At 41.8% G+C, this 24,095-nt stretch overlaps 1 protein-coding gene across 1 annotated transcript in view; it reads right to left on the bottom strand.

Moving 5' to 3' along the window:
• BAZ1A (bromodomain adjacent to zinc finger domain 1A) overlaps positions 1-22,833 on the bottom strand; it is a 64,353-nt gene extending 41,520 nt beyond the window's left edge. The window contains exons 1-4 of the mRNA XM_065636446.1: positions 22,733-22,833; positions 21,910-22,059; positions 14,524-14,802; positions 2,704-2,847 (exon numbers count right to left, since the gene is read on the bottom strand). Coding sequence (XP_065492518.1) covers positions 2,704-2,847; positions 14,524-14,802; positions 21,910-22,022 — 536 coding nt within the window. The 5' untranslated portion in view covers positions 22,023-22,059; positions 22,733-22,833. The remainder of the gene's footprint in view (positions 1-2,703; positions 2,848-14,523; positions 14,803-21,909; positions 22,060-22,732) is intronic.
• Between the last annotated feature and the right edge of the window lie 1,262 nt (positions 22,834-24,095).

Below are 24,095 nucleotides of genomic sequence, written 5' to 3'. Positions count from 1 at the left end.
ACACTTTTTGACATATCCTGTTCATAATTTCTTCTTCAAATAGAGGCAGAAACCTAGGTTGAAGATGGTTTAAAAAAAAACCAAAAACCAAAAAACTCAATAAGCTTCCATTTGCATTTTTTTCAAAAGCTTCATGACCTTTGCTTGTATCCCAAAATTTGCAAAACAATTAACCCTTCTCCAAAATAAAGATGATACATCAAATTGCATGAACACCCAAATCTACTGCCAGAAACCAGCCAGTGACCCAACAAGAATTTTTTCTTCTAGTATTTCTGATGTGGTTGATGGTTCGCACTACTCATGGCCCCAGCAGAAGGAATGCCATGAACTGAGCTGAAGCCAGCATATATTGAGCAGTACAAGCCCTTCAATCTCCAGCCTGCTGCTCGGTGCTGAAGAGAATGCAAGAGTTTGACCTCACCCCAAGTCCAGCAGTTTAAGGTGTGAACACTGCTATTCTACGATGACCACTATCCTACAGAACTAGAAGGTCCCAGGGAACAGGATCAATGGTTTAAGACCTCAGAAGATTGCTGCCTTTTGCTTCATAACCCAGGCCTTACAAGGCAGCGTGTTTTCCTGAGGAGTTCGGGAGTGAGAGCATCCAGGCCTCTTCCTCGCTGTACAACCTCAGCTTTTACAGCAGAATACAATAAAAAAAGGGCAGCAGGAACACTTGTACAGAACTTGTGCTATTTCTGCCCCACACAGACAGGAGCAGGGTCAGAGAGAGGTTGGGATCTCTAATGACATCTATTTTCAGTTAAGATTCTCTACCCGTACAGATTCTTTAGGAAAAATATTTGCAGATGGCCCATCAATCTGTGCTGTGCTCCCCTCCCCCCTCACAAACATACGGAGCATCTGCTGTGCCATTGTTTCACGGCACTGCAGCTTCGCTCGAAGGCTGGGTCTCAAAACCTGGAGATTTGTGTGCAGACAGAGGCAGAACTGCAGTTCTGCACATATCAACTTGAAATTGGTCCCCCAATACTCTCCACATCCAAGTTTCTCCGTAAACAGCAAAATACAGTCCCTGAAGGATTAGGGCTGCAAAACGATGTCATTCAGTTCAATGGGATTCTTATTGTTATGAGCAAAGGTATAAAGAATCTTAGATGTCAATATAAAAAAACCTGACAACAATGCTCTACTTTCAGACAGGTTTTACAGGTACAGCAAATAATACTTCCCAAGTTTGCATAGGCCCATAATATATCCAGAAACTAACAGAATGTTACTGCACTCTTGCATTTGTTACAAAAAGACTCACTTAAAACTTCCAGTAAGCATTTTAAAGCCATAAGAGGTTTGCAATTTAAGTTTGTAGCATAAATGTTAATTAGGTATGCCACGGAACAGTGCTTCCAGAATTCGTATATTCTCACGAGATTTCTCCTTCTAAGAGAAATAAATTATTTTCCTTCCCTTCCCTGCATTATCAAAATAAGTAATGAGCTGGGAGAACCACAAACTGACTGGGAGTGTAAGACTCAGTCTTACTACCAGCTCTGCATGCATGGAAGTGACAGCAACATAAAGGGATCAATCCAACAGCCAGCTCTGTGCGTGCTTACATTATTCCAAGAATAACCTCCTTTCAAACGCCATGTGCCTTGTGGAACACAGAAAAAGCATTTATTTTCTCAAAGGTGTAGGACCTCTTTGTGAACAACTCAGAGGCTGCCTTCAAGAGATAGTATAAAATTTTAAAAATTATTTATCCCATGTTATCTTCTTAGCCAAGTGAGGAGTTCCACCCTAGTTGTGCAAGGCATGCCAAGACATGGAAGCCCTCATGCAGCAACCAGTGAGAATAACTTCTGCATCCACATGGCATCTCACAGTCAACGGCCGCTCCTTTAAAGCCTGTGTGTTGCCAGATACAAGACTGGGGCACACTTCAAACCCTCCTCTTTCATCAACGTTGTGCTTCTGAAGCACAGATATCTTTCTTCTCATTATACTGCTAGGATAAGCTGAATGTATAAGCTCAATTACTAATTGGTAAAGGGATACTCCAAATTAAACACTGCAATTATAGCCAAGAAGATACTCCAGCCTTTCTTTCACAATGAAGAAAGCTTTGTACATTTTTATATTTTGGATGCAAACATGTTTAGTCTCTGGAAAGACTTTTCAGAAAGTTCCAGCAAGAGTATGTCCTCTTCTTATAAGGCAATCTCAACTCTGAGCCCCATGATGGATGTGAAATAATAGATCATGCTAAATAGTACCAGACTGTAGAAATGCAGAACATAACTGCATTTTCCAAGCTACAGCAGCACAGGTTCTGCAGCACAGAGAGGACTAGTGATAGGTACATAGTGTGAACTGTGAGGTTGTCACATGCAGGGACAGGAGTTGGACTCGATGACCCTTGTGGGTCCCTTCCAACTCAGGGCATTCTATGATAGGCACACATGGCTCTTCCACCATCTCTCAACAGAAACACTGTCATTCCAAACAGATTTAACAATGATTATTCCGTAGGTACTCCATTTCTCGTGACACGTGGTTCTCTGGTGGATTACATATAGCATAATTGGCACCTGTGAATATTCAATTTGTCACCTTCGGCTGCTTGAACACTCACAATCCATACAGATAAGTAATTTGTTTTAGTCAGATCCCACCACATTTGCTTTAGTCCCATTTCCACCCAGCCCAAATGCTTTATACTGTAAAAGTATCATTTACCCATTTTGTGCAGAGCTATTGTGCGTTTCTGAGTCGTCACTGTCACTGATGACAATTGTGTCTCCGTCAGTGCTGCTGGTGTGGCCATTTGCCATTCCATTGTGATGGGCTGGAGCTATAACTTCCAAAATCTTACACTGCAACCTGAAATAAAACACAGACATTTTATTACCTTCAAAGTCTTCCAATAGTGCAAGGAATCTAAAGTTGTAGCAGATGTTATTTTAAGAATACATTCATAACTGAATATTGTATTGTCTACTAAGTAAGTAAATACCTAAGAGTCTTACACTGAAATACTAGGGAAAATATTAATTTTGTGAGTTCCATCCAATAAACGAAAAAAAAAAACCATCTGCTTACGCAGCTACCAGCTTTACTACTCGAGACAATAAAAGAAGTCACTGCTAGAATTATTTGCAGTTGTAATTTTTCTTTCAGTTCTCACTTAAGTAAACTAAAAAGTTAACTTAATGTATTACTTTAAAACTGGACATCAAACCTTGTACATTTATTTTTATAGCAGTCTAAGAAAAGCAAAAGATTTTCAAATCCCAAAGTATTTTTACTTAGATCATCTACTGCTGTCAATGACCTAAATAAACAAGGCTGAAATGATCATTATGCATCTAATCTTAATAATGGCCCATTTATCTGCTGACACATATTAAGGCTCCATCTGGCATGCACACAATTGACAAAACAAGTCTATCTCTTCGCCATCCTGAATGCCAGTTATAAAAGGCAGAATTAACTACATATTAAAAAGTATAATTAATCGACACTTCATGCTGGGTGACTATATTATAGCTGGTTCTTAAGCACTAACTTTCACCCCTTTCTGGAATTCTATGGTTCATATTTTTTAGTTTAATCTCCTCAAGTCTGTCTGCTTCATGAAAATTAACTATTGCAGTCAGTGGACGCTGTCACATACTACCACTAAAAGCTCAAAGGGTGGGGGGAGAAAAAACACAGAGTAATTCTCTTCTCTGGACACCAAACACTGTCACTTGAAATGAATAAAATGGAGAATGCAGAAAGCACAGGGCTTGAATCAGCGTGGCATCACGCCTAAGTTAAAAATAAACAACCCCCCTCCAACGAATCTATGACAGACAAATTCTAAGTGTTCTATCTGAACTTAACACTGGCAAAAAGGAAACAATGTCAAAATATTTCTTAAACATCTTTCTGCAAGCAGACAGCACTATCTGCATACACTAAGGAAGAAAAAAAAATTAAAAATATGAGGCCAGAGGGATAAAAGGTGAAAACATTAAAATATCCTAGGTCGTATTCACTTGTGAATTTAGCCAGGAGCAGTAACGCAGTTGGTGCCCGTAGCTGTCCTCCCCAAGCCTCTCTCCAACAGGGACAGCGCTCCAGGATACTCCAGTGGGATGTGTTATTTTAAAACAATATGAAATAATTAAAAAACCACCAAGCACTATTAACGTGGTTATATACTCCTGAAGACAACAATATGACCAGTTATCCATGGGGACACGAGCGCTGCCTGCGTGCTGAGGACTGCTGCCTGCAGGAGCTGCCGTCCCAGCGCAGCCCCGGTGTGCAAGGCTGGAAGGCACCTTTTCCTGGTGAGTGGAGCTCAGGATAATTAACTGTGCTAATGTAAATAGACTCCATGTAAAGGACTAAGAGCACCCAAGTACGTAATGGACATAGAGCCTAGTGACTGCTCACAAAATAAGTCCAAGGCCAATGAAGCTTAGTAAGGTCTGGCTCAGCACCTGACTGCGGCTGAGTCCTAAGAGAAATGTCTGTCATTAACAGTGTCTTGGTTTTCCAATATTGAGAACATCACCGCCTCCCCTTCATACTACATAATATGGAGCTGACTACATGGCAGAATGTGTATTATTAGGGTGGTTTTTTTAAATCCAAAGATCACCTGCTCAAAACAACTTCTTATTAGAAATATTTTTGTTTCAGATTATAAAATATATTTCCTAGAGAGTCCAATTGCATTTAAAAAACACTTAAGTGAATTTCAAATGGAAAATAAAAGCACCGATGCTTAAGACTAGTGACACTTCTAATGTGTTTACTATTTGAAGCCCACTAGAGGGAGCGCATATACACTGAATTTGCAACCACAGTAAAACTGCCACATGAAAGCTAAATTGTAACCTATGCTATGCAATGCCATGAAAGGATAAAGAGCCTAAAACACACACACGAATCAATCCTCCTGAACAAAAAGACTTTAATGTTTAGTCACTGAGTATTTTACCAAAGCTAAATTTACATGTGTGTCCATCAGACAGCCTTGTAATTTAAAGCATCACATCTCCTTCTGTAAGAACGGAAATTATATATTCTATATACTTGATTCAGTAAGTAGCAAAATCCCAATACAGCTACCTCTTTTTTCTTCTTCCTTTTTTGATATTAAATAGGAAGCATGACTAATGGAATAAACTATCACAAAGCAAGTGATTGTCCATCCTCTATGCCTTCATTCAAATAATTACCAGAAATCTTTGGGGAAGGAATCAAGTGAAACACACATTACCTGGCTCAATAAAAGCATAATCCAATGAAAGTTAATGGTTACTGATAGGGGATTAAAGAAAGTGATGCAACTGCTCCTTGAAAAAATGATCTATTAATTAAGACTTTTTTTAGCCCTTGCTACAGTCAAGTCCTGGCTAGTAGTGGCCAGTTCCCTGGGCTAAAAGAGGCAAAGGCACTTGGTTTCTAGTGTGAACAAAGGTCTGCTCTTCTCAGTAACCTAATGATTCCCTGAGTTCACTTATTACAACTCTTATTTTATATCGTAAGGCACAAAAAACAGCAGAACTGAAACCTGAAGCAAGACACTCAAATGAAGCACGCTCATGGAAATACTTTATTAAAAGGGCATTTTAAGATCTTTACAGAGCTTACATCAAAGTCAAACCACACTCACTCACTATTTCCCATAAAATAAGAACTAGAGGCACCTCAAACTAAAAAGACAGCAGCATTAAAGCAAATAAATATCCTAATATCCCCTTCAGTCAGGAAGCACTTTCTTCAAACAACAATAAATATTGTGAAAAAGCTTACAGTCACACTAAGTGAATCCCAAAGGTATTCAGAAAAGGATCAGATAAATGGAGAACAGAGCCATCATGAACTTCTACACAAAAGTCCCAGCAACTCTAGCTCAGACACTGACAGCCAAAAGCTAAAACAGTAAAACCTGCAAAAGGATTACCCTGTACTCAAAGAGGTTTGTGCACCTCTTTCTGCACTGCAGGCTGCTATTAACAACAGGATATGGGTTCCCTGACCGACTCCAAGGATGGCCTTTATGCTCACAGCTTTATTTTTTGCTACGCTCAGAAACCAAGCTCTTTGAGATCTCTTATGTTATGGAAAAGAAGTGCTTGGCCTATATGATTAAATCTGGGGTTTTTTTTGAAGAAAGAGAGAAACACGAGCCCCAAAGTTTTAAATGCAAAGTCAGAGGAGGTATCAGCAATGTAAATTTTTTTAAGTACCAGTGCACATTCCCTCTCTCAAATGAAAAAAGCCAAGATCTTCCATTGCCATGAATTTTGGGTAGGGCTGGTCAGTTGCCCAGGTGAAAGAACATAAGTGACTCCAGCAATCTAAGAGCAAGAGACACTGGCTGGAGACCATGGTACAGGACATGGTTTCTCCAGAAATCCAACTCCATCACACTCTCTCTCTACAATTCTGGGCTGTGCTTTGAAAAGCAGCTTAACACAACTAGCAGAAAACTTTAAGGTTGGGTGGAACCTCGTCAATCCCAGAAGAACGGTAAGGAAGCAGCAGGCTGAAGGTGAACAACAGCAAACTGCATCTGCAGCCTCAGGCTGCTGCTCTGCAAGATGCAGAGATGACTTAACAGTTCAACACTGCCGAGGGGGAAATCCTCCCTTGCCATTCCTCCTTCCAGCCACATACTCGGTGTGGTGCTTGCTTTTTGTAGCTCCGGCACTCAGTATTGTTCATTGATTGCCATTAAATTGAATTACCTGACAAAAAAAAAAAAAAAAAAAGGCAAACAAATCCAAAACTAAGCCAAGGTGAAGCGCTGGGTAAGTTTGTGTCAGATCAGCTGCTTCGAGCAGCTCCCTGAAGGATCTGATGAGAACTACAGCATGTGCAAGAAGCAAATATTGGCCACAGACAAAAGCAGGGGAGGAAGGAAAAGTAGCAAGACCTCTCTCTTTTAGAGGCCCTGATACACTATAATTTCTTGAGGAGCTCAGTGACTTCAGTAGTTTATGCTTCCTAACTGAAAAGTGAACACTGGGATGCTAGGAAAGTGTGTTCTAGGCAAACCACACATCTCACAAGCTATTATAGTTGGGCATGACACAGTACATGCTTCGAACTCACCAGGAGTCCAAGATGGGAATGATTCGGGAAAATCCAAAACAAAGGGTAAGTGTAACTTACATGGCAAATTTCTCTTTCTTTCAACTCAGCAATTCAAAGGCAGGAACACAACCTACAACAAGTTGCGGGACAAGTAGGTATCTCCATCTCCTTCTGCCGAAGCAGCAGAAGAACACAATTTGAAGAAAAAGAGAAGCTGCAGTCCATTATGTAATGGACCAAAACCAGCCATCACAGGGTGTCAAGCAGAAACCTTGACCTTGCAATTATCAGCACTTTAACTTACTCAGAGAAGTTCTTCGGAAAGGTCAGGTAGGCCTTTACATCCAGCCATACAAGCTGTGAGAAGAGAGACCACTTCTCACTGCCCCTCAATTGAGCATTCTGCACCACCATTTTTGATCTGGCTGGTGCTAACTACTGTGATAGAAATAATAGTCTGGCACTCTGCTATGTCCTCATTTCAAGCCAAAACGCAAGAGCCCTTGAATGCCCACATGAGTTATAAACATGCCTCTGTACGCTTTACAATAAGCAGTCAAAAAACAGCAGAAAGCTGTTTCAAATGGGGCAGTGGAGTAATATTGCAATACTTTAAGGCCAACTTTTAACATAAACAAAACAATGATCAGTGAGACAGAAGCAAAAGGAAATTCACTTTTTAAAAACAGACACCCAAATGAAAGCAAAGTTTTTCAAATGCCAAAATTAAAAAAGGACACATTTTCCAATAGTATGTTAGTTGAATGAAGAAAACCCCAAGAGAGTCATACAAGAAGCTATGGTAGCAAGTACCAAAAAGCTACAGCCTCATTCTGTTTTGTCAGCTTTTAGTAAGTTTTTAAGAAGTAAATGTCAGGTAAGTGCAATAACTCATATCCTTGTCCTAACAGTTCTCGTGCACTTGGAAGTAATTAGAAAGATAAAAGCGAGACAAGATCTGAAGGAATAAGTGACATCTCTTACTGAGCTAACTGGTACTGTTTAATGCACACACAAAACAAAAGCACACAACGAGGAGGCAAGTTTTACACACATAATGGCTTCCTGAAGTACACTAAGAGCTGCTCTTTTCAAGTTTTAGCATCTTAATTTGTCTGTCAAGTTATAGGTAAGATTGTGTGCTTCAAAGAAAGCAGTAAGAAGCATGTTTTTACTTAGAACAAGAGAATCCAGTATACACGGTAGCTGCATCAGTTGTCTCCTGCAGATTTAGGACAGCACTAACAGTAACAACAGTAGATGCATTGTTTTGATTGCCCAGCCTTCAGTTCATAGTATTGTACTGGTTAAAAAAAAAAAAAAAAAAAAACACACAACCAACCAAACACCATACCTTTAAATTTATAGTTACAAAAGTAGAGAAAGTACACAGAATGAGAACTAACAGAGATTGGTAGTGCCCAAAAATAGCTGTAACAGCTGTTCAACAATCTATAAGAAAGCAATCGCAGGTTCTCTCCCAAATATCATAATCTCATAGCTTCCATTAGTCAAATACAAGTATATCTATTAGTCAACAAATACAAATATATTTATATCCCAAAGGACTTAAGGGCAGTGGAAAGTTAATTCCTTAAACATTATCTTTCCAGGCCAGGACTTGACTGGTCCTTAAAGAGCAGTGCTGGAAGAATGCAAACCGTACTTGCTCTATGACTAGGTAAGCTGCTTTCCAGTACTGTCAGCTATGCTGTTTCATAAGCATCACACTAACTTTGCTACTGGAATTCAAATTCATCTTTCAAAATAAAGTAGGAAACTTCTTTGTATACAGGAAGTTGTGCTTAAGCCTTGGCACTACAAAAACACGCTCTAACTTTCTGATTCTGTGAACGTGAGTTCCAATGCCTCTGCATCCAGTCAGCTTTGAAGCCTAAATGCCAAAGAGGAAAAATTGCTGGGAGACTAGAATATAATTTAAATTCACTGTAACTCATTAGAGTCTAAACACGGAAGACCCTTTGCATTTTACTACCTAGTGGTCTTATACTAACTTATGCTACTGCTCAGAAGGCAACTATATATTAATATATGTAAGTAACACCTTGTGGCTGGTTTGAATGAAAAAGTTGGAAAATTAGCTATAACCTTATCTCTTACAAGGATTATCTTGTACCATCCTGACTCCATATCAGCCAGGCACAGCCACCGCCAGCAACATGCTTCCTGTGCCCCAGTTAAGACTTACAGAGATTAAAACAGTATGCAAATCTTTTAATTGGCCTAATGCAGTGGTTAATCCACTATGAACAGTCCTAAAGCCCTGGGACACCAGCCAAACAATTGATAAGCTAAAAAAAAGTTTCACTTACAGAAAGGTTGCTCTGTGATTATCTAGGTTTCCTACAGCTTGGCAACATCAGATCTTTCAGAGCAGAGAAAGGATGCTAACCTCTACCAAATGCATGATAAGATGCAACAATCCTCCTAACAGAGAACTTTGTCTACTACTTCTGTAAGCAGGTTCATTTTAAAAACACTACGTTCTCGTAAAGCATTCTGCTGTTGCTCAGAGGCATGATGCAAGTATTCTTCTGCAGTGGTGTCATCTAGTGGTCAAATTCAATGAAAAAAGACATTCCTTTTTCATATCTGCCACATTCTGTATGACGTCTTCTTATACACTGCCTCTAAGCAACCTATTTTAGTCTGCAGGTGGTTAACTTTTTAATTAAGTTCCATACTAATTGATGGACAACAATTGGTTGTCTCCCAACCTTCATGGGGAAGGGAAGGCATAGTCACAGTGGCTATTTTTAAGGGTGGGGGAGGCGGAGCTGAAGAGCTGGAGTTGTCCAACCAAGTCAGACCGCAGGCTTATAGATTAATTAACTAATTATCGCACTGCTCACTTGTCTACCCTAATAAAGATAACCAGTATTTCTTGTGATAGCACCCAGATTCAGAACACTGATGATAAGTCACAACTGTTTGTTTACACATGCTTTAAATCTCATTTTTCCTCCAGCAAATTAAAATAATTGGAGGAAAAAAACCCAACACACCACACACACACAAAAAAAAAGAAAACACCCACAAAAAACAAGCAGACTGCTCAAGCAGAAAAGAACGGGTCCCACAGCTGAGTGAGTTTGGCAGTCACAGATTTTATTTGGTGTGGCTGAAGCATTCGCTGAGGTTATTTCAGGTAGGCCTTCCACACCTCACAGTTCTGAATTTCAGGTAACTGACTGACTTCAGATGCCAAGATGTTGAAATTCAGTTTCACAAGTTGTAAGTACCAATAATACCACACAGTACTAAGACAACAACAAATGGTCAGGTTACTGCAAGAGATTCCATTTCTTGTGGAAAAACAAAAGGCCAACTAGTATGGTATGGGTCTTAAGCTTTCAGTGCTGAAGAGCAAGTATAGGAAGCAACTCCAGTGATGTTGTCAACATTTTTCCTCTGCTTCAATAAAGTGTGAGCTAAAACATTAGCTGCTTATTTTACATTGTAACTGACCAAGGTTAACATGAAATATTGCTCTAATTTCCTCCCCAACAAAATCTCAAATAATAATTTCCATGCCTTTTTGAATAAACTTCTTTCCATAAATAGCAATTTGACATTCTAATAGTACTTACAGTGTCATCTGTTTTCAATTCCTTTGCAACTTAGACAAATTCAAATTTGAGATCAAGTTTTCTGTCTCTATGATATGATGTTTCTGACTGATGTTTCAAATAACCATTTTGTCTTTCACTAAGGCAGTACTAGGAAAATGTTGTTACACAGCTCCTACAGTTCTTGAACTGGGAATCCAATCACCTCATGTTTTAAAGCACAGCACAGCTCCCACTTGGGAGAAAAGTCAGGCTCGGTTTGGCCAGAAAAGCTGGACACATATAAACAAAAAAGCTGGCCATTTTTAATCAATACATCATCTGAAAGAGTTAAAGAGCAAGCAGAATTATCTCCTTGTTGATTCTACTAGATTACCAAATTACACACATCATTTTCACAGACTGCCTGAACAAGCCACATCATAGGACTGAGGGGCTTTCTTCGTAATTTATTTTGGTTGATAAGGCCTGTTAAGACACCAGACATGCCAAAACAACAGGAAGACAAAGTATCTACCAAACTCTTTTGAGTTCCTCCTACCAGACCTCAGTACCAAGGCAGAAGCAGCCAAATTCAAAACTGTGTAGCGCAACGAAAGGCTAGAAACCGGGAAAGCCTGGTAGAGACCTAAGAACAGAAAAAGCAATGGGGCATAAGAATCTGCAACCACCAGAACATATGGGTTGGATACAAGAACCAGCAGTGTCCGTATCCTTCTCCTGCCCCCCGAAAAAAGAAAAGAAAACAAAAGAAAAGTCTTCTGCCTAGCCTCTGCACAGAGCACTTGTCCTCTTACTCTTTCTAGATCACTTGTCCATTGCTTACAGTACTGAAGGCTACTTCACATGCTCAATATAAAAACATTTACATTAAGCCAAAATGCTAACCCTTCTAGTGTTTGGGTTCCCTCCCATTTACTTTGCTCAAACTCCAGAAAGCTGCGTGAAAGTAATCCATCCTACAAGGATATTACATGTGCAAATTTAGGAATTATAAAATATAAATACTTAAATTGCTTGATCAACCTTTATTTATCCCTGGCTATGCATGAACTATGCTGTAGGCTTCGCGCTAAATGATGTACACAGCTCAGATAACAAACAACCCTGCTGACATTACACGTGCAAAAAACTTCATACATAAATGCAGCGGAACAGTTTACAACACTACAACACAACTGGGTTTTCATGATCTGCCAAATTGTTGGTCTCATAGGATGCTATTACACTACAGATGGACTGTGACCATTTTTGTTAGAAAAGATCACAAAAACGTAGCTGCACATGACAAACATGCACAAATCGCTCTGTTGAACAGCCATGTTATTTACAAGTAACATGAGTTGCTATAATTAATACCCAATGTAGTACTTAAAAATATAGGTCAAAGTCAACTGTTAATTGGGCAGAAGAATAACTCTCCTCACCTCCTCTCACTTTGTATTCTTTAATTATGTGTCTCTAAGCACAAAAACCCCTCTACATTATCATGTTCTTTGCACTGTTTCCTGGATTTAGTATTCAAGGTATGAAGTAGCTCTCTGCTATACATTTTTCTAGAATATCAGTGACATACAATCAGCTAAGGCAAATTTTTCATGCTTCATTTTACCAGACAAAACCTTATACTTATGTAGTTTAAAACATACAAGCTCTTGCAGTTTAGTTTCTGATGGAAATAGGTTTTATTTGAATCTTCAGTATTTTAGATGATGTAGCCCACCTCAAAGGCTTAAGAAATTCAGCTTATATGCTATTAATATATTGATCTGTGAAAGTGGAACATAAACACAAATTTGTTAGGTATGTATCTCAACAGAATTTTGAATAACCAAGAATACGGAATTAAAGGGTGGTAAAAAATTATAACACTATCTTCATGAGACAGGATCATATCACAACTTTATCTGAACAGAATGCAGCTTACATGGTAAGTAGAAACCATTTTGTCAGGGCAACCTTAAAAACTAATTTATGATGGTCTAAAAAGAAAAGTGAAAACAGTACTGAATTTCAAAAGACAAACAAGACAGACTTGTATTTATTGCATATAAGCCTACTTTTCATTTAAGTTTTGAAAAGCTAAGATGCACAAGCATAAATATTTTAGCTAAGAGTTTAGAAAAGTAATAGACAGGAGGGCTGCTCCTGGGGGAGGAAGGGGGAAAAAAAGGTTGTTCTTCTAAAGCATAGTTTTTGCTATTAGTTTGGAAATCAACAGTATCTTCAAGGATTGAAAACAAAGGCATTTCATTGAGCAAATGAAAATCAACAGCTGAACTATGCTGATAGTTCATAATATTCAGGTTTCTGGTTAAAAAACAAACACAAAAAAACCCCCACACCTTATTCTCTAAGCAAAGGGAATGTAATACTAGTAGGAACATAGGGTCTAGTCATGATACAGGTACAAATATGAGAAGGATAGAAAAAAATTCTGGATACTGGTTTTCTGTACAGAAAGCATGAAGTCTGCCAAAGTTGTTCTTGTCCTGGTTTTGCAGACTAAAACTTCACAGGTTGAAAGGAACAAAGCAGGGAAGAGAAAGAAAGTTCTTCCATTCTGCACTGACCTTATGCACATACTCATCCAAATTTCCTTACAATTTATCTCCTGCAGCACATCAACAGATATTTCTTCCTGATATAGGACAAAATTTGCCTTAAATAACATCTAGATCAGCCAACTAAAAAAACCCATACAGAATAACTATGTTCTCTGACGACCACTTTGAACCGGCCCACTTCTCTAACCCAATATACACCAGATTATGCGCAGAGACCTCGGGCTACCCACAGAAGCCAATAGGTTGTGCCCTGTCTACTCTGTAGTGTAATCTGGCACCTTCCTCCTAGGGATGGATAAACAAACAAACACATATATAAAACCACCACCACCACCACCACCCCACAGACAAACAACAAAAAAACAACCAGCAACAGCTGAACCCACAAAGGCCATTAGCACACATTCTGCAGGTATTTCCAGGTTAAGCATGTTTAAATCTTTCCCATTTATAACCTCAATTAGGTGAAACTGCAAACTCATTTAGACAAAACATGGACCTTTTCTAGTCCTATCCCAGAAGTTCCTTTAAAGAAAGACTCAAGCTAGCTTCATGTCGTAGAACAGCTTACTTATACTATAGAGCATATGCACCAATGATATAAGAAAGCATCTGAGGATTTCCAAGCTTTCTATCAGTCTAAGATAACAATAAAAACACTTGCAATATATACATCAGTATAAGAGTAAGCATAACACTGAATGGAAAAAAAAAAACACCACACACTAAATCTCAGATAATCACCTATTACAAACACTTTACAATTAATTTCTAATTGCTCTGAGAATGCATGTAAAATTTATCACTACCTAAAAAAAACCCCATGCAAAATAGTATCAATTTTTAAGGTTTCTATAGTTTGGCCATTCTGAGTACACAAAACATCATGTGATGAATTGCATTCTGGATGATTTCACCAGAACTTTCATATAATTTTTAATTCATTCTAATTAAATCTCATTCTACAACCAACCTACCTTTCTCACACAAATACACCAGGGGACTGACATTTCTTTGCAAATCCAGCACTTGGACTGAAAAAAACGCTGTCTCAAAACCCAAGAGAGCTGCCCTGCCTCCACAGCTGCTTCAAAGCTAAGGAAAGAGATACCAAGCCCAGCAATACAATCCTACTCTTAATTAAAGCAAGTAGGAGCAGTGTCACTAGCTCAAGCACAACACCTCATTCCTGGTGTGCTTGATGGAGCTTATTATCCTGATTTTTGGTTTAAAAGAAGCACATACAAGAAACACCCACACCAAACAAAAATAAATAGGCATTTATTTTAAAATATTCTTACCTTGCACCATTATTTCTAACTACTTCCACTGTTTCACCAACAAAATACCGATCCTTGACATAAGCAAAGATTTCATCACAGATCTCATGAAGTCGGGAGCGATGGGTAAGGGTGGCCAAGTAGAGAACTGGAATGATGAGTGCCTCTGGAAAACTTTGAAGATTATGTCTGGCTTTCTTCTCCGATTCCAGTGCTTCCTGATATGTGAGTCCTGGTTTACCTGTGACAGCACAGCTCCACACGAGGCTGTTGCACAGAATGGTGCGTTCAAAAAAATCACTGAAAAGAAAGAGAGTGGGGGAGAGAGAAAGAAAACTGTTGAGTTCTGACTAACATTTTCAATTTACCACTACTAACACAGCAGCAAATTTCTTTTACAAGCCCAAAATGCAAAGGCAGCTCTACTCCTGTACAGGTTGTAGATAATCAAGGGTTATTCACCACTTTATAGCCATGGTATGGTAAATCGCTGTGGTAAAACTAAAGTCTCCTCTCACTACAGACTACAGTAACAGAGCATCAAGTCTCAGAAGTGTTGCAAACAAATATTCACATATAAGAAGCCTTATGCGTAAGAACAATCACAGTGAGTTTAATAGGTGTCATATCCTCCTCACATCCCCCACATTTCCACAAATACTTGCAAGAGGAGGGTCTAAAACTGTACAAACATAAAATAACCTTAAGATCACAGAAACATGTTGAAACTTGGATAAGTTTCTGATTTTGAGTACCCTAGCTCATAAATGAAAAGATGGGAGAGGTAAAAAATTAATGTCAAGTAGTTCTCTAAATAGTTTTTATTCCTTCACTGTTTGCATTGCTCTTAGAAAAAGCATTAAACTATTTTTTCCTACAGATTCTCCTCCCTCATTCCATTAGCAAATATTGATTCTCCTCCTTCCCTGCATTTCAATTAATGCTAAAATTACATTGTTATTATTGCTGTCTTACTAGTTACTATATTGGAATCAAGAAAGAAGAGCCTTCATTAGTCAATATCTGTCGATTTTTGCCCAGTATCAGAAAAACAGAGGTTTGTTAAAACACTTTCCAGATGAAGTATACGATGTAGCTATTCACAAAACCATGTTAAAACATATCGCGTACTAAGGATCAGTGATCGGACAGCAGAGCAATCTTTCAATAGGCCTGAAGTCAGATAAGATTTTAAAGGCAAATAAAAATTGTTAACAGACTAGCATTTGTAAGTATGCAACATGACAAACTGAATTTTGTTTTGCCTTGTATTAGTTCAACAGAGCTATTTCAAGACAGACATACAGTGCTTTCAGCATGCTACACGAGATACCTATACTGAAGTTTCGTTCCTTTAAAAAAAAAAAAAAGACACTGCACAGTGTCCCATTTTTAAAAGGGCAGAACTGTTCAAATCATTCTAGTAATGAGATTAGAGAATTGGACAGTTCACACTTTGAGTTTTTTCTTGCAGGCTCCCTGCAAACTCAAGCTGGCAAACATGCACCAGTTAGACCATGACGATGTTCACTGCAGATGGACAGATGAAACATAACATTTTGTAAATGAAAATGGAAACTCCAGATTGAGGACAATGGAGGGTTGTGGCTCAGATAATCCTTTCTGTATGAGCACAGGATTCCTCTGAGCGACAAAAAGATGCTCTACTAGGAAGAACATCAGCTGCGAGAAGGGGAAAAGGACAGAAGAGAGATATTATCTGAATAATATTTAAAGCTATATAATTTCAGATTTTATATAACCTGCATCTGCTTAATATATTTGATAGTACATGGGTCTAACACTTATAAATAATAAGGAATAATTTAGGTTTGTTTATTATAAACAAGAAAAGGAGAAGAACAAAGGAGAGAGAATGAGAGAAATTGTTCTTCAAGGAATGAAGAATGGATGGCCATCAGTCATTTTTTGTGCATATGACATAGTGTTCTTTTTTTGTTGTCAACCATGGTGAATCAGTATCTTTAAGGTATAGAACAGCTATTTAAACATTTTAAAGAACAGGTTAGGTGAAAATCTTTTTTTTTTTTTTTTTTAAGGTGATGGAATACGTAACACATGGTCTCTTCAGGTCTTTTCCTGCCCTACATTTCAATACTTGTGTATTAGATTCACGGTAATTTTTATCCATTGAAGTCAGTAAGACTACTAAAGAAACATTTACTCAAATCTTCACACAGCTGTGACTCCACATATATTTTTGTCTCAAAAAGGTTCTTGATAATTATCTTTTGCCAGCAAAGAGAAAAACCACCCTAAGAGTTATGAAAAAAATTACCAGAACATAATTTTCAAAAATTGCAAAAGTAAAAAGTGTGGGGGGTGTGGGCAGAGAGAGCAGAGGAGGAAGGAGAGACTGAGGTTGAGGTTGACTCCAAGATTCCCTGTAAGAGCTGCTGTTCTTTGTGAGGAGACACCGGGCAGTCATGCTATCTAAAGCAACAGTATTGAACTTAAGGGGGTGGGAACCAAAACAACCAACAAACCCCCCTCTACAATTTTTTAATCTATGATTATTACAAGTGAAAAACTCAGATTACTTTAACTGAAACATATTTGAGGAAACAATTTTTCCATTTGCATAAGACAGTAGTTTGTGTATCTAGTTTCATTCTCCCTCATTTCCTCTTTTGTTTTGTGTGGATTTTTCCCCTGTGAATTTAGAGAGAAAAAAAAAGTGTGAAAAAGATTACATTAAGTTTTGAAAGTATTATTTGTCTTCAGCTTGTCATTACCTATAGCACATCAAAACCATCTGCAGCTTAGTTTGTTAACATGGTTTTATTGCAATGTTTTAAGAATCTCACTTTAACTTTCTTTGAGAGGAGAATACAAAATTCCAACAGTGTAGCAGTAGATGTTATTTACAGTACTCTGTCTGTCTCTGATGCAGGTCAGTTACCACAAAAAGACTTACAAAGAGCAGACACAACAGCTACCAAACCAAGTGAACGGTAGCAGCAGCAGTGATACCCTTTCTGTTTACTCAAATAGTAGTAACACACTTGATCATACTCTACATTCAACTTACATTCACAAGAGCAAGTGCATCTGCTGCTACGTCACATCTGAAGCCCCATCTACATCTTTATCTAGGGTATTACAGGGTGTTACGGTCTTTGGGGCTTCCTCCCTGGTTCAAGACCTCTAACTCTTGACAACACAGAGACGAAGCCCACACAAAACACATCCACAAACCTCACTTGCATGGTCCATCTGCCCATGAGAAGGCAAAGGGGACCGCAGCACCCTGGTGACAATGTCCACATTGGCTTAACGGCTCAGGGATCAGGGACTGAAAACGGAGCTGTCTTTGTAGGAGTAATTAATGCTGACTTCACAGCTGGATGTCTTTTTTCATTTACATTGTATAGTTTTCCATGCAAGGTAAGGTAAACAACAAAATTATCAGCAAATCACTGAGAAGTAGCTTAGTTTTGCTACTCTGTAGGTATTTGATAGGAGGCAGTTCATTAATAGAAGCTAGAAATAAATTACTTGCCATTTCTGTGCTGACTGCACTTGCAATGGATATAAAAATCCAGCCTAAGAATGACAGGTGCCTTTTGCCTGAACTAACCAAGTATTCCCATTGAGTCCAAGATCTACTGTATTTTTAGTGTTTCAGGAACATGTTTGTTTCAAATCATGTACTTTCATTTTCTTAGCATATATTAAAAACAAGTTGGGGATGTGTGTCCTTTTTTTAAACAGAATTATATATTGGAGAACGTAAAATGTAAGAAAATCATGTTAAGCGAAATTTAAGACAGCAGAAAAAGCAGGGGAAAAAAAATTATGGAATGGCTAATTTGTAATAATTGTTACTTTTTAATTCTGAAGCCCCTATGAACCTCTACTAAATAATCTATTTGGTCTCTGGTAGGAGAGTAATCATAGAAGACCAACTCTGTCATTCTGGATCACGAAAGCATTCTTGTACTCTGCCTTCTCTCCAGAAGTGGTCAAAAATACATATTACAAAATAATACACAAAAGAAACAAACCAATAAAACGGAGAAACAGACATTTATTCCTTAATATTTACAGGTTAGTTATGCATTAAGGAATATATTTCAAGTTATGAGTTTCACTTCAAACAAAGAGAAAAATCCACCTAATTTGACTAAGGACACTTTTAAAAGCTTTTTGAACAGATCTCTTTTTGACTGTAACCCAGAATTCCACAGACCAATCTATAAAGAAGCTTCAGTAAGTATTGAAAATGCAAAACTGCTTTTCCCCTCCCCCGTGTTTTAGAATGCGAAACATTCCTACCGCTGTATCTATACTACTCATAATTTTCTTTTTCAGGTTGCCTTCACAAGCAAGACTTCCCAGACCTTGATAGTAGCTTTCATCACACATCTATATCAGCTATTAACTTTCACAGACAAGGTGTCCAAGGCTGGTGGTAACATCCCACTGGTTTAATGTGTTTCTCATATATCGCCCGCATCCCTGTACTTGCTTTTCCAGTTACTATGACAGCTCCCGAGACTCTTGTTAGTCCATCCCCGGGTCTGTCCCTCTAACCAGGACTACAACCAAGCATGAAAAACACCAGTTCCCTCGGTTCCTGTTACTCCTGATAAATACAATCAAACACTGCCACCCCACTGCACCCCCTTTTAAAGGGTTACGAAATTATGCAGTGGTATTTCAGATTAAAAAGGAAATACATTCTTAACGGGAAAGTCACTTTACAAAATACTAGTCTTGCCAAATTCTCCTCGCATTAACATAATGATTTCTTATATCAAGAAGAGTCAGACTAATGTATGATTTGTATTCATCTCTACTAAAGCTGCCATGGGCATTAAAGAAGCTTTTCAATGCTAAGTTTGTACTCTGGGAAAGAAAGAAACAAAACAAAAAACAACCACAACGAGAAAACAACTTGAGTCTTAACTGTTTGCAGCAATTAAGAGTTCATTTAGCTGGGGAATGGGGTGAATTCAGGTTACCATATGTATCTATACAGACCACCTGATCTAGTCAGACTATAATTTTTAAATTCTCCCCTCAAAAAATTCATGTTGCTATTGCTTGATTTAGACAATGGTGTTCATGAAACGGCTAAAACAATTTTTAAGAAGTGGGCCCTTCCCTATCAATCTAATTGCCCTTGCTTAGGCAAAGAAATGGGAAATGTTTTCAGAAGACACTAGCTATTTGAAGCATCACTTTGCAACCAGCACAGACAAGCATCTTTAAAACCTGCTGAAAGATGACCCTATGTTCTCCAGTAGATTATGCCACAAACAATTAACATTAATCTAAATTTACTCATCTGTGCCAGAGCACATTGTTAAGTAAAAAATACTAAACTTTTCAATCCTAAGCACCAATTTTACCCAACATAATGGAAAAGCCAGAAAAAATAAACAAAACCCAACCAAACAAAACAAACCACAAAAACACAACAACAAAAAAAATCCCAAAACACAACGACGACAAAAAAATACAACCCAATACATACACAAAAGCAAGCATAGCAGAGTTTTCTGCTGTTTTCCCAAATACCGTATTCTAAACTCTGACCTCTGAGCCAACCACCCACTGACATTTCTAGGGATCGCCTGTGTGAACACAAGTCTAAATTTATCCCTTAATTTGTGAACTTTGGTTAAATATGGAGTTTGGTGTTTCATATTTTTTCTTAGTGACATCTTTGCAGTGTAAATAAGCCTGTTAGAGTACTTAAAATATTCACTAAACCCTGTGAGGGCAGAAAGCTGTTTCAAAAGGATACTTTTCATGCTGAAGTTTCAGCAAAACTACATGTATTTGAAGCATATTTCAGTGCAGTGTCAACAAATACATAAGAGTGATCTAATTATGTGATAATAATAATTGTAACCAGACAAGCAGCTTTCAAAATATTGGAAGCTGGGGGAAGGGGGACTTAATTTCTACAGAAACAGGAGGCTGTCAGCTCTTGTTCTTTAGGATCTTATACACTCTATAATGAAAACACTCCTTACAAAACCTCCAACAACTCATTCAACACCCCTTTTCCCCCTCAGAGTATGTCGTCCAGGAAACGGTAAGGCATTACCCTTCAAAGTTACCTAATACGGCTTCTTTTATTATGTGAAGTGTATTTGAGTAAGAAAAACAAGTCTAAACACGAAAAAGATTTAGGTGTGCTCTAATTTCATATGCTTGCAAACGAAAAGTATTTCAGATTTAATCTCATTAGCCTGCACACCTTAAAAAAAAAAAAAAGATAGTTTGGATGCAGGGGCGTTTTTGTAGGCGGGGATGGTGGTGGATCAGACTGGGGAGTGAAAACATATTTATCAGCTTTTGAAAAACGTCTCGTTAAATACTTTCTGCCCATTGTTCTTACGAGCGATAAAGTGCGCGGCAGCAAGTCCGGGACTACCCGTGCAATACGCTGTCAAGGGTTAACGCCAGTTTCACAATTCCCATCGGTCTTTTTACACACAGAGGGAAAAGAACAAAACAAAACAATAAAAAAGGGGGACGGAGAGAGAGAAAAACCTCCGTCAGACGAGGGATCCCGAGGGGACAGGTGCGCCCGCTCGGTTTCAGGCCGGGTTTAACCCCCGGCCGCGGGTCCCTGGCCGGACAGGTGCACAACGGCCGCGGCCGGGCCCGCCAGCCATTTCCAACCGGGTCAGCCGGCGGCTCCCCGCGGAGGCGGGGCGAGCGCGGCCCTGGGCGGCGCGGGGGACCCGACACCCCGGCCCGGCGCAGGACCGGCAACGAGGGGTTAACGGCGGCGGGAGCCGGCCGGGGAGCCGAGCCCAACGGGCTCCGGAGGGGGCGGCCCCCGCCCGGCTGCTACCACAACAATAGGGCGGCCGGCCCCGCTGCTCCGGCTGAACCAGGGCCCGGCGCGGCGCCTTCCGCGGGGCGGCCCCTTCCGCGGGGCGGCCTAGCGCCGTCCGACGCCGACACGCGGCTGCCGGCGGGGAAGGGGAGAACCCGGGCCCGGCAGACGCTCGTTCCTGCCCGCCGCCTCCCACACGGGCAACTTTCACTTCCTCGGCAGGGGCGAGGGCGACACCGCGGAAGGAGCGGTGCGGCGGCGGGGGGGGACGCGGGAACCGGCTCCCCTCCTTCCCCGCGAAGGGAGGGGGCCGCGGGATAGCCCCGCCGAGGAGGGGCCGGGATTCCCCCTGCCCCGGGCGAGAGATCCGCCCTCTCCCCCCACCCCCTCGGCAGGGCACGGGCTCACCGCCAGCCGCGGCCCCCCTCTCCCCACCCCCGGCAGGGCTCCCCGCGGCGCTGCCGGGGAATCCCCTCCCTGCCCGCCCAGGTGTCAGCCGTTCGGGGTTAAACCGCTCCCTGCCCGCCGCCGGAGGGCGAGCTGGGGGGGGCCGGCCGGACACAAACACGGGGGTTGTCTCTTACTCGTAGTCCCTGAAGATCTCGTTAGTGACCCTGCAGTAGAAAACGCGCTCGTCCGGCCGAAGGTCGGCGGGTGGCTTCTCCCTCACGAAGGGCTTTCGGTGCAGCAGCGGCATCGCCCCGCTCCGCGCTCTGTTCCTGCCCCGGGACCCGCTTCGAGGAGGAGTAAAAAAATAATAATAATAACAATAAATACGGAGGGAGCGAGTGCGGGCAGCGGCGCCCCCCGGCCCAGGGAGGAGGGAGCGTCTCGGCGCGTCCCTCCCCCCGGGGGAGCCGGAGAGGAGCGGGAGAAAGCGGCGGCGGCCTTTTGTGTGCCTGACACGCCGCTGCCTGCCTGGGACTGCGCGCGGAGCGGCGGCTCCTGCCTCCGCCTCCCTCTGCCTCACAATGGGGCCGTGACGCCGAGCGGCGGACGGAGGCGACGCCCCCCGCCCCAGCCGCCCAACGTGCTCGGCTCGGGGATACCCCGGCCGCCGCCGCGCTTTGTCTCCTCCGGCTCCCCTGCCCCCGGGTCACCCCCTTCCCCCGCCTCCGACCCACACACGCCGGGCCGGACACCAACTTCCACTCCCCCGCCGCCTCCGCCTCCTCCTCCCCGCAAAGCAAACACCCAGGAGGGGCAGCGCCGACCACTTATCTCCCTCCTGCCCTTCCTGCCGGGACGCTGCCTGACGGGGGTCCTCGCCCTTCCCACCCCGCGCTTCGCCTCGCCCCGGCCCGGCCGCCGCCGGGCTCCGCCGCCGCGGGACAGCGCGGCCGCGGCGCGGGGGGCTGCCCGCCCTCCGGCCTGCCGCTGCGGGGGGCTCCCTGCCCTCCTGCCCACCTGGTGCGGCCGCAGGCTGCCCTTGCTGCTCGGCCGGTGCGAAGCGCCGCCGCCTTCGCCGCGTTTCTCCCTTTTCCTGTGCCCCCCCGGCTCCTGGGAAGTTTTTGATCTACTTCTTCAAGCCCTCAATCAGGAAGAGCTGCGGGGAGGAGCCTTCCCCTGCTCTCCCCTACATCTTTATTGGCCGCTTGGTGCCTTCCAGCGTGTGTCACACAGGAAGACAGCGAGCTACATTATTAATTAATGGCTGAGAGGGCGCATCCTCCATTTTTGAATTATCAGCCGGAGATCTCCGGTGCGGGGGGTGATGGGCCCAGGCCGGCTGACCGCGGAGGGGAAGGCGGCTCTTTCCGCACGGCGCTGCCGGCCGGGCCGGGCTGGGCTGCGGGCGGCACGGCGCGGTACAGCGCGGTACAGCGCGGAGGGGCGGCCCGGCCCGCGGCGTGCGGCGCTGCCCGCCCGCGCCTCCTGCCCGCCGGCATTACCAGCGCTTCCGAAACCGGCGCCGAGGAGCCGCCGAGCAGCTGGGACACAGGCAGCCCCTCGGAGACCAGCAGCCGCTCGGTGCCGGGGGATCCGCTGTCCGCAGTACCTGCCCGGCCGGCAAGGGCAGGCGCGGCTCCCGCGGGGCTCTTCCCCTTGGCTGATCCACAGCGGTTTCGGCGTTTGACACTGCAATTCCGGAGACGTTTCTGTCTCAGTTACAGCCCGAAAGTCAAGGATTGCAGTGCTATCCGAGCGTGGAGGGGCGTACGGATATATTTTGCTGGAAGTGAGGTTACATATAAGTAAGATGAGCGAAAGAGTTGTATATGGGCCCCTTATGTTGCCTCATTTTTTTTACAGTTCACTGATAATGTCACTACATGGGTTTACTAGTGTATTAATTTTTCACCACTTTTTTTACACTAATGCGTTTACAGTGCCACTGGTAATTAACACTGGGGTGTTAATTTAACTGTGTTCTTAAGAGTGCTGGCCACCTTAAAGACATAAAACCACAAAAAGTCCACATCAATTATAGTTCATCATCGCAAGGTCCACTTACATGAAAAATCTAGAGAAAAATTGCAGCAACTCTCTAGAACTATTGAAGTGAATGATATCTGAAGACTGATATCTAAATAGTTTAAGTTTACAACTTAAAATGCTGTTCCTGCAAATAAAGATCCCGTGCTGTTCTCTGCACCTGTGCACAGGTTGTTTTCTTTACCTCTGCAAGTAAAGGCAACGACCGGCACTGCTGAAACCTGCGTGACTAAAACCTAAAAGAATGTTTACATTCAATCCATGAATTACTTTGTTTAAAAGTGATCAGGTTTTAATCAAAAGCAGTGAGAAATGTTAATGCTTGCTTCTTCCT

This window comes from Caloenas nicobarica, chromosome 5, assembly GCF_036013445.1.
Source record: "Caloenas nicobarica isolate bCalNic1 chromosome 5, bCalNic1.hap1, whole genome shotgun sequence".
Lineage (NCBI taxonomy): Eukaryota > Metazoa > Chordata > Aves > Columbiformes > Columbidae > Caloenas > Caloenas nicobarica.
This window is presented reverse-complemented; position numbering and strand designations above follow the sequence as displayed.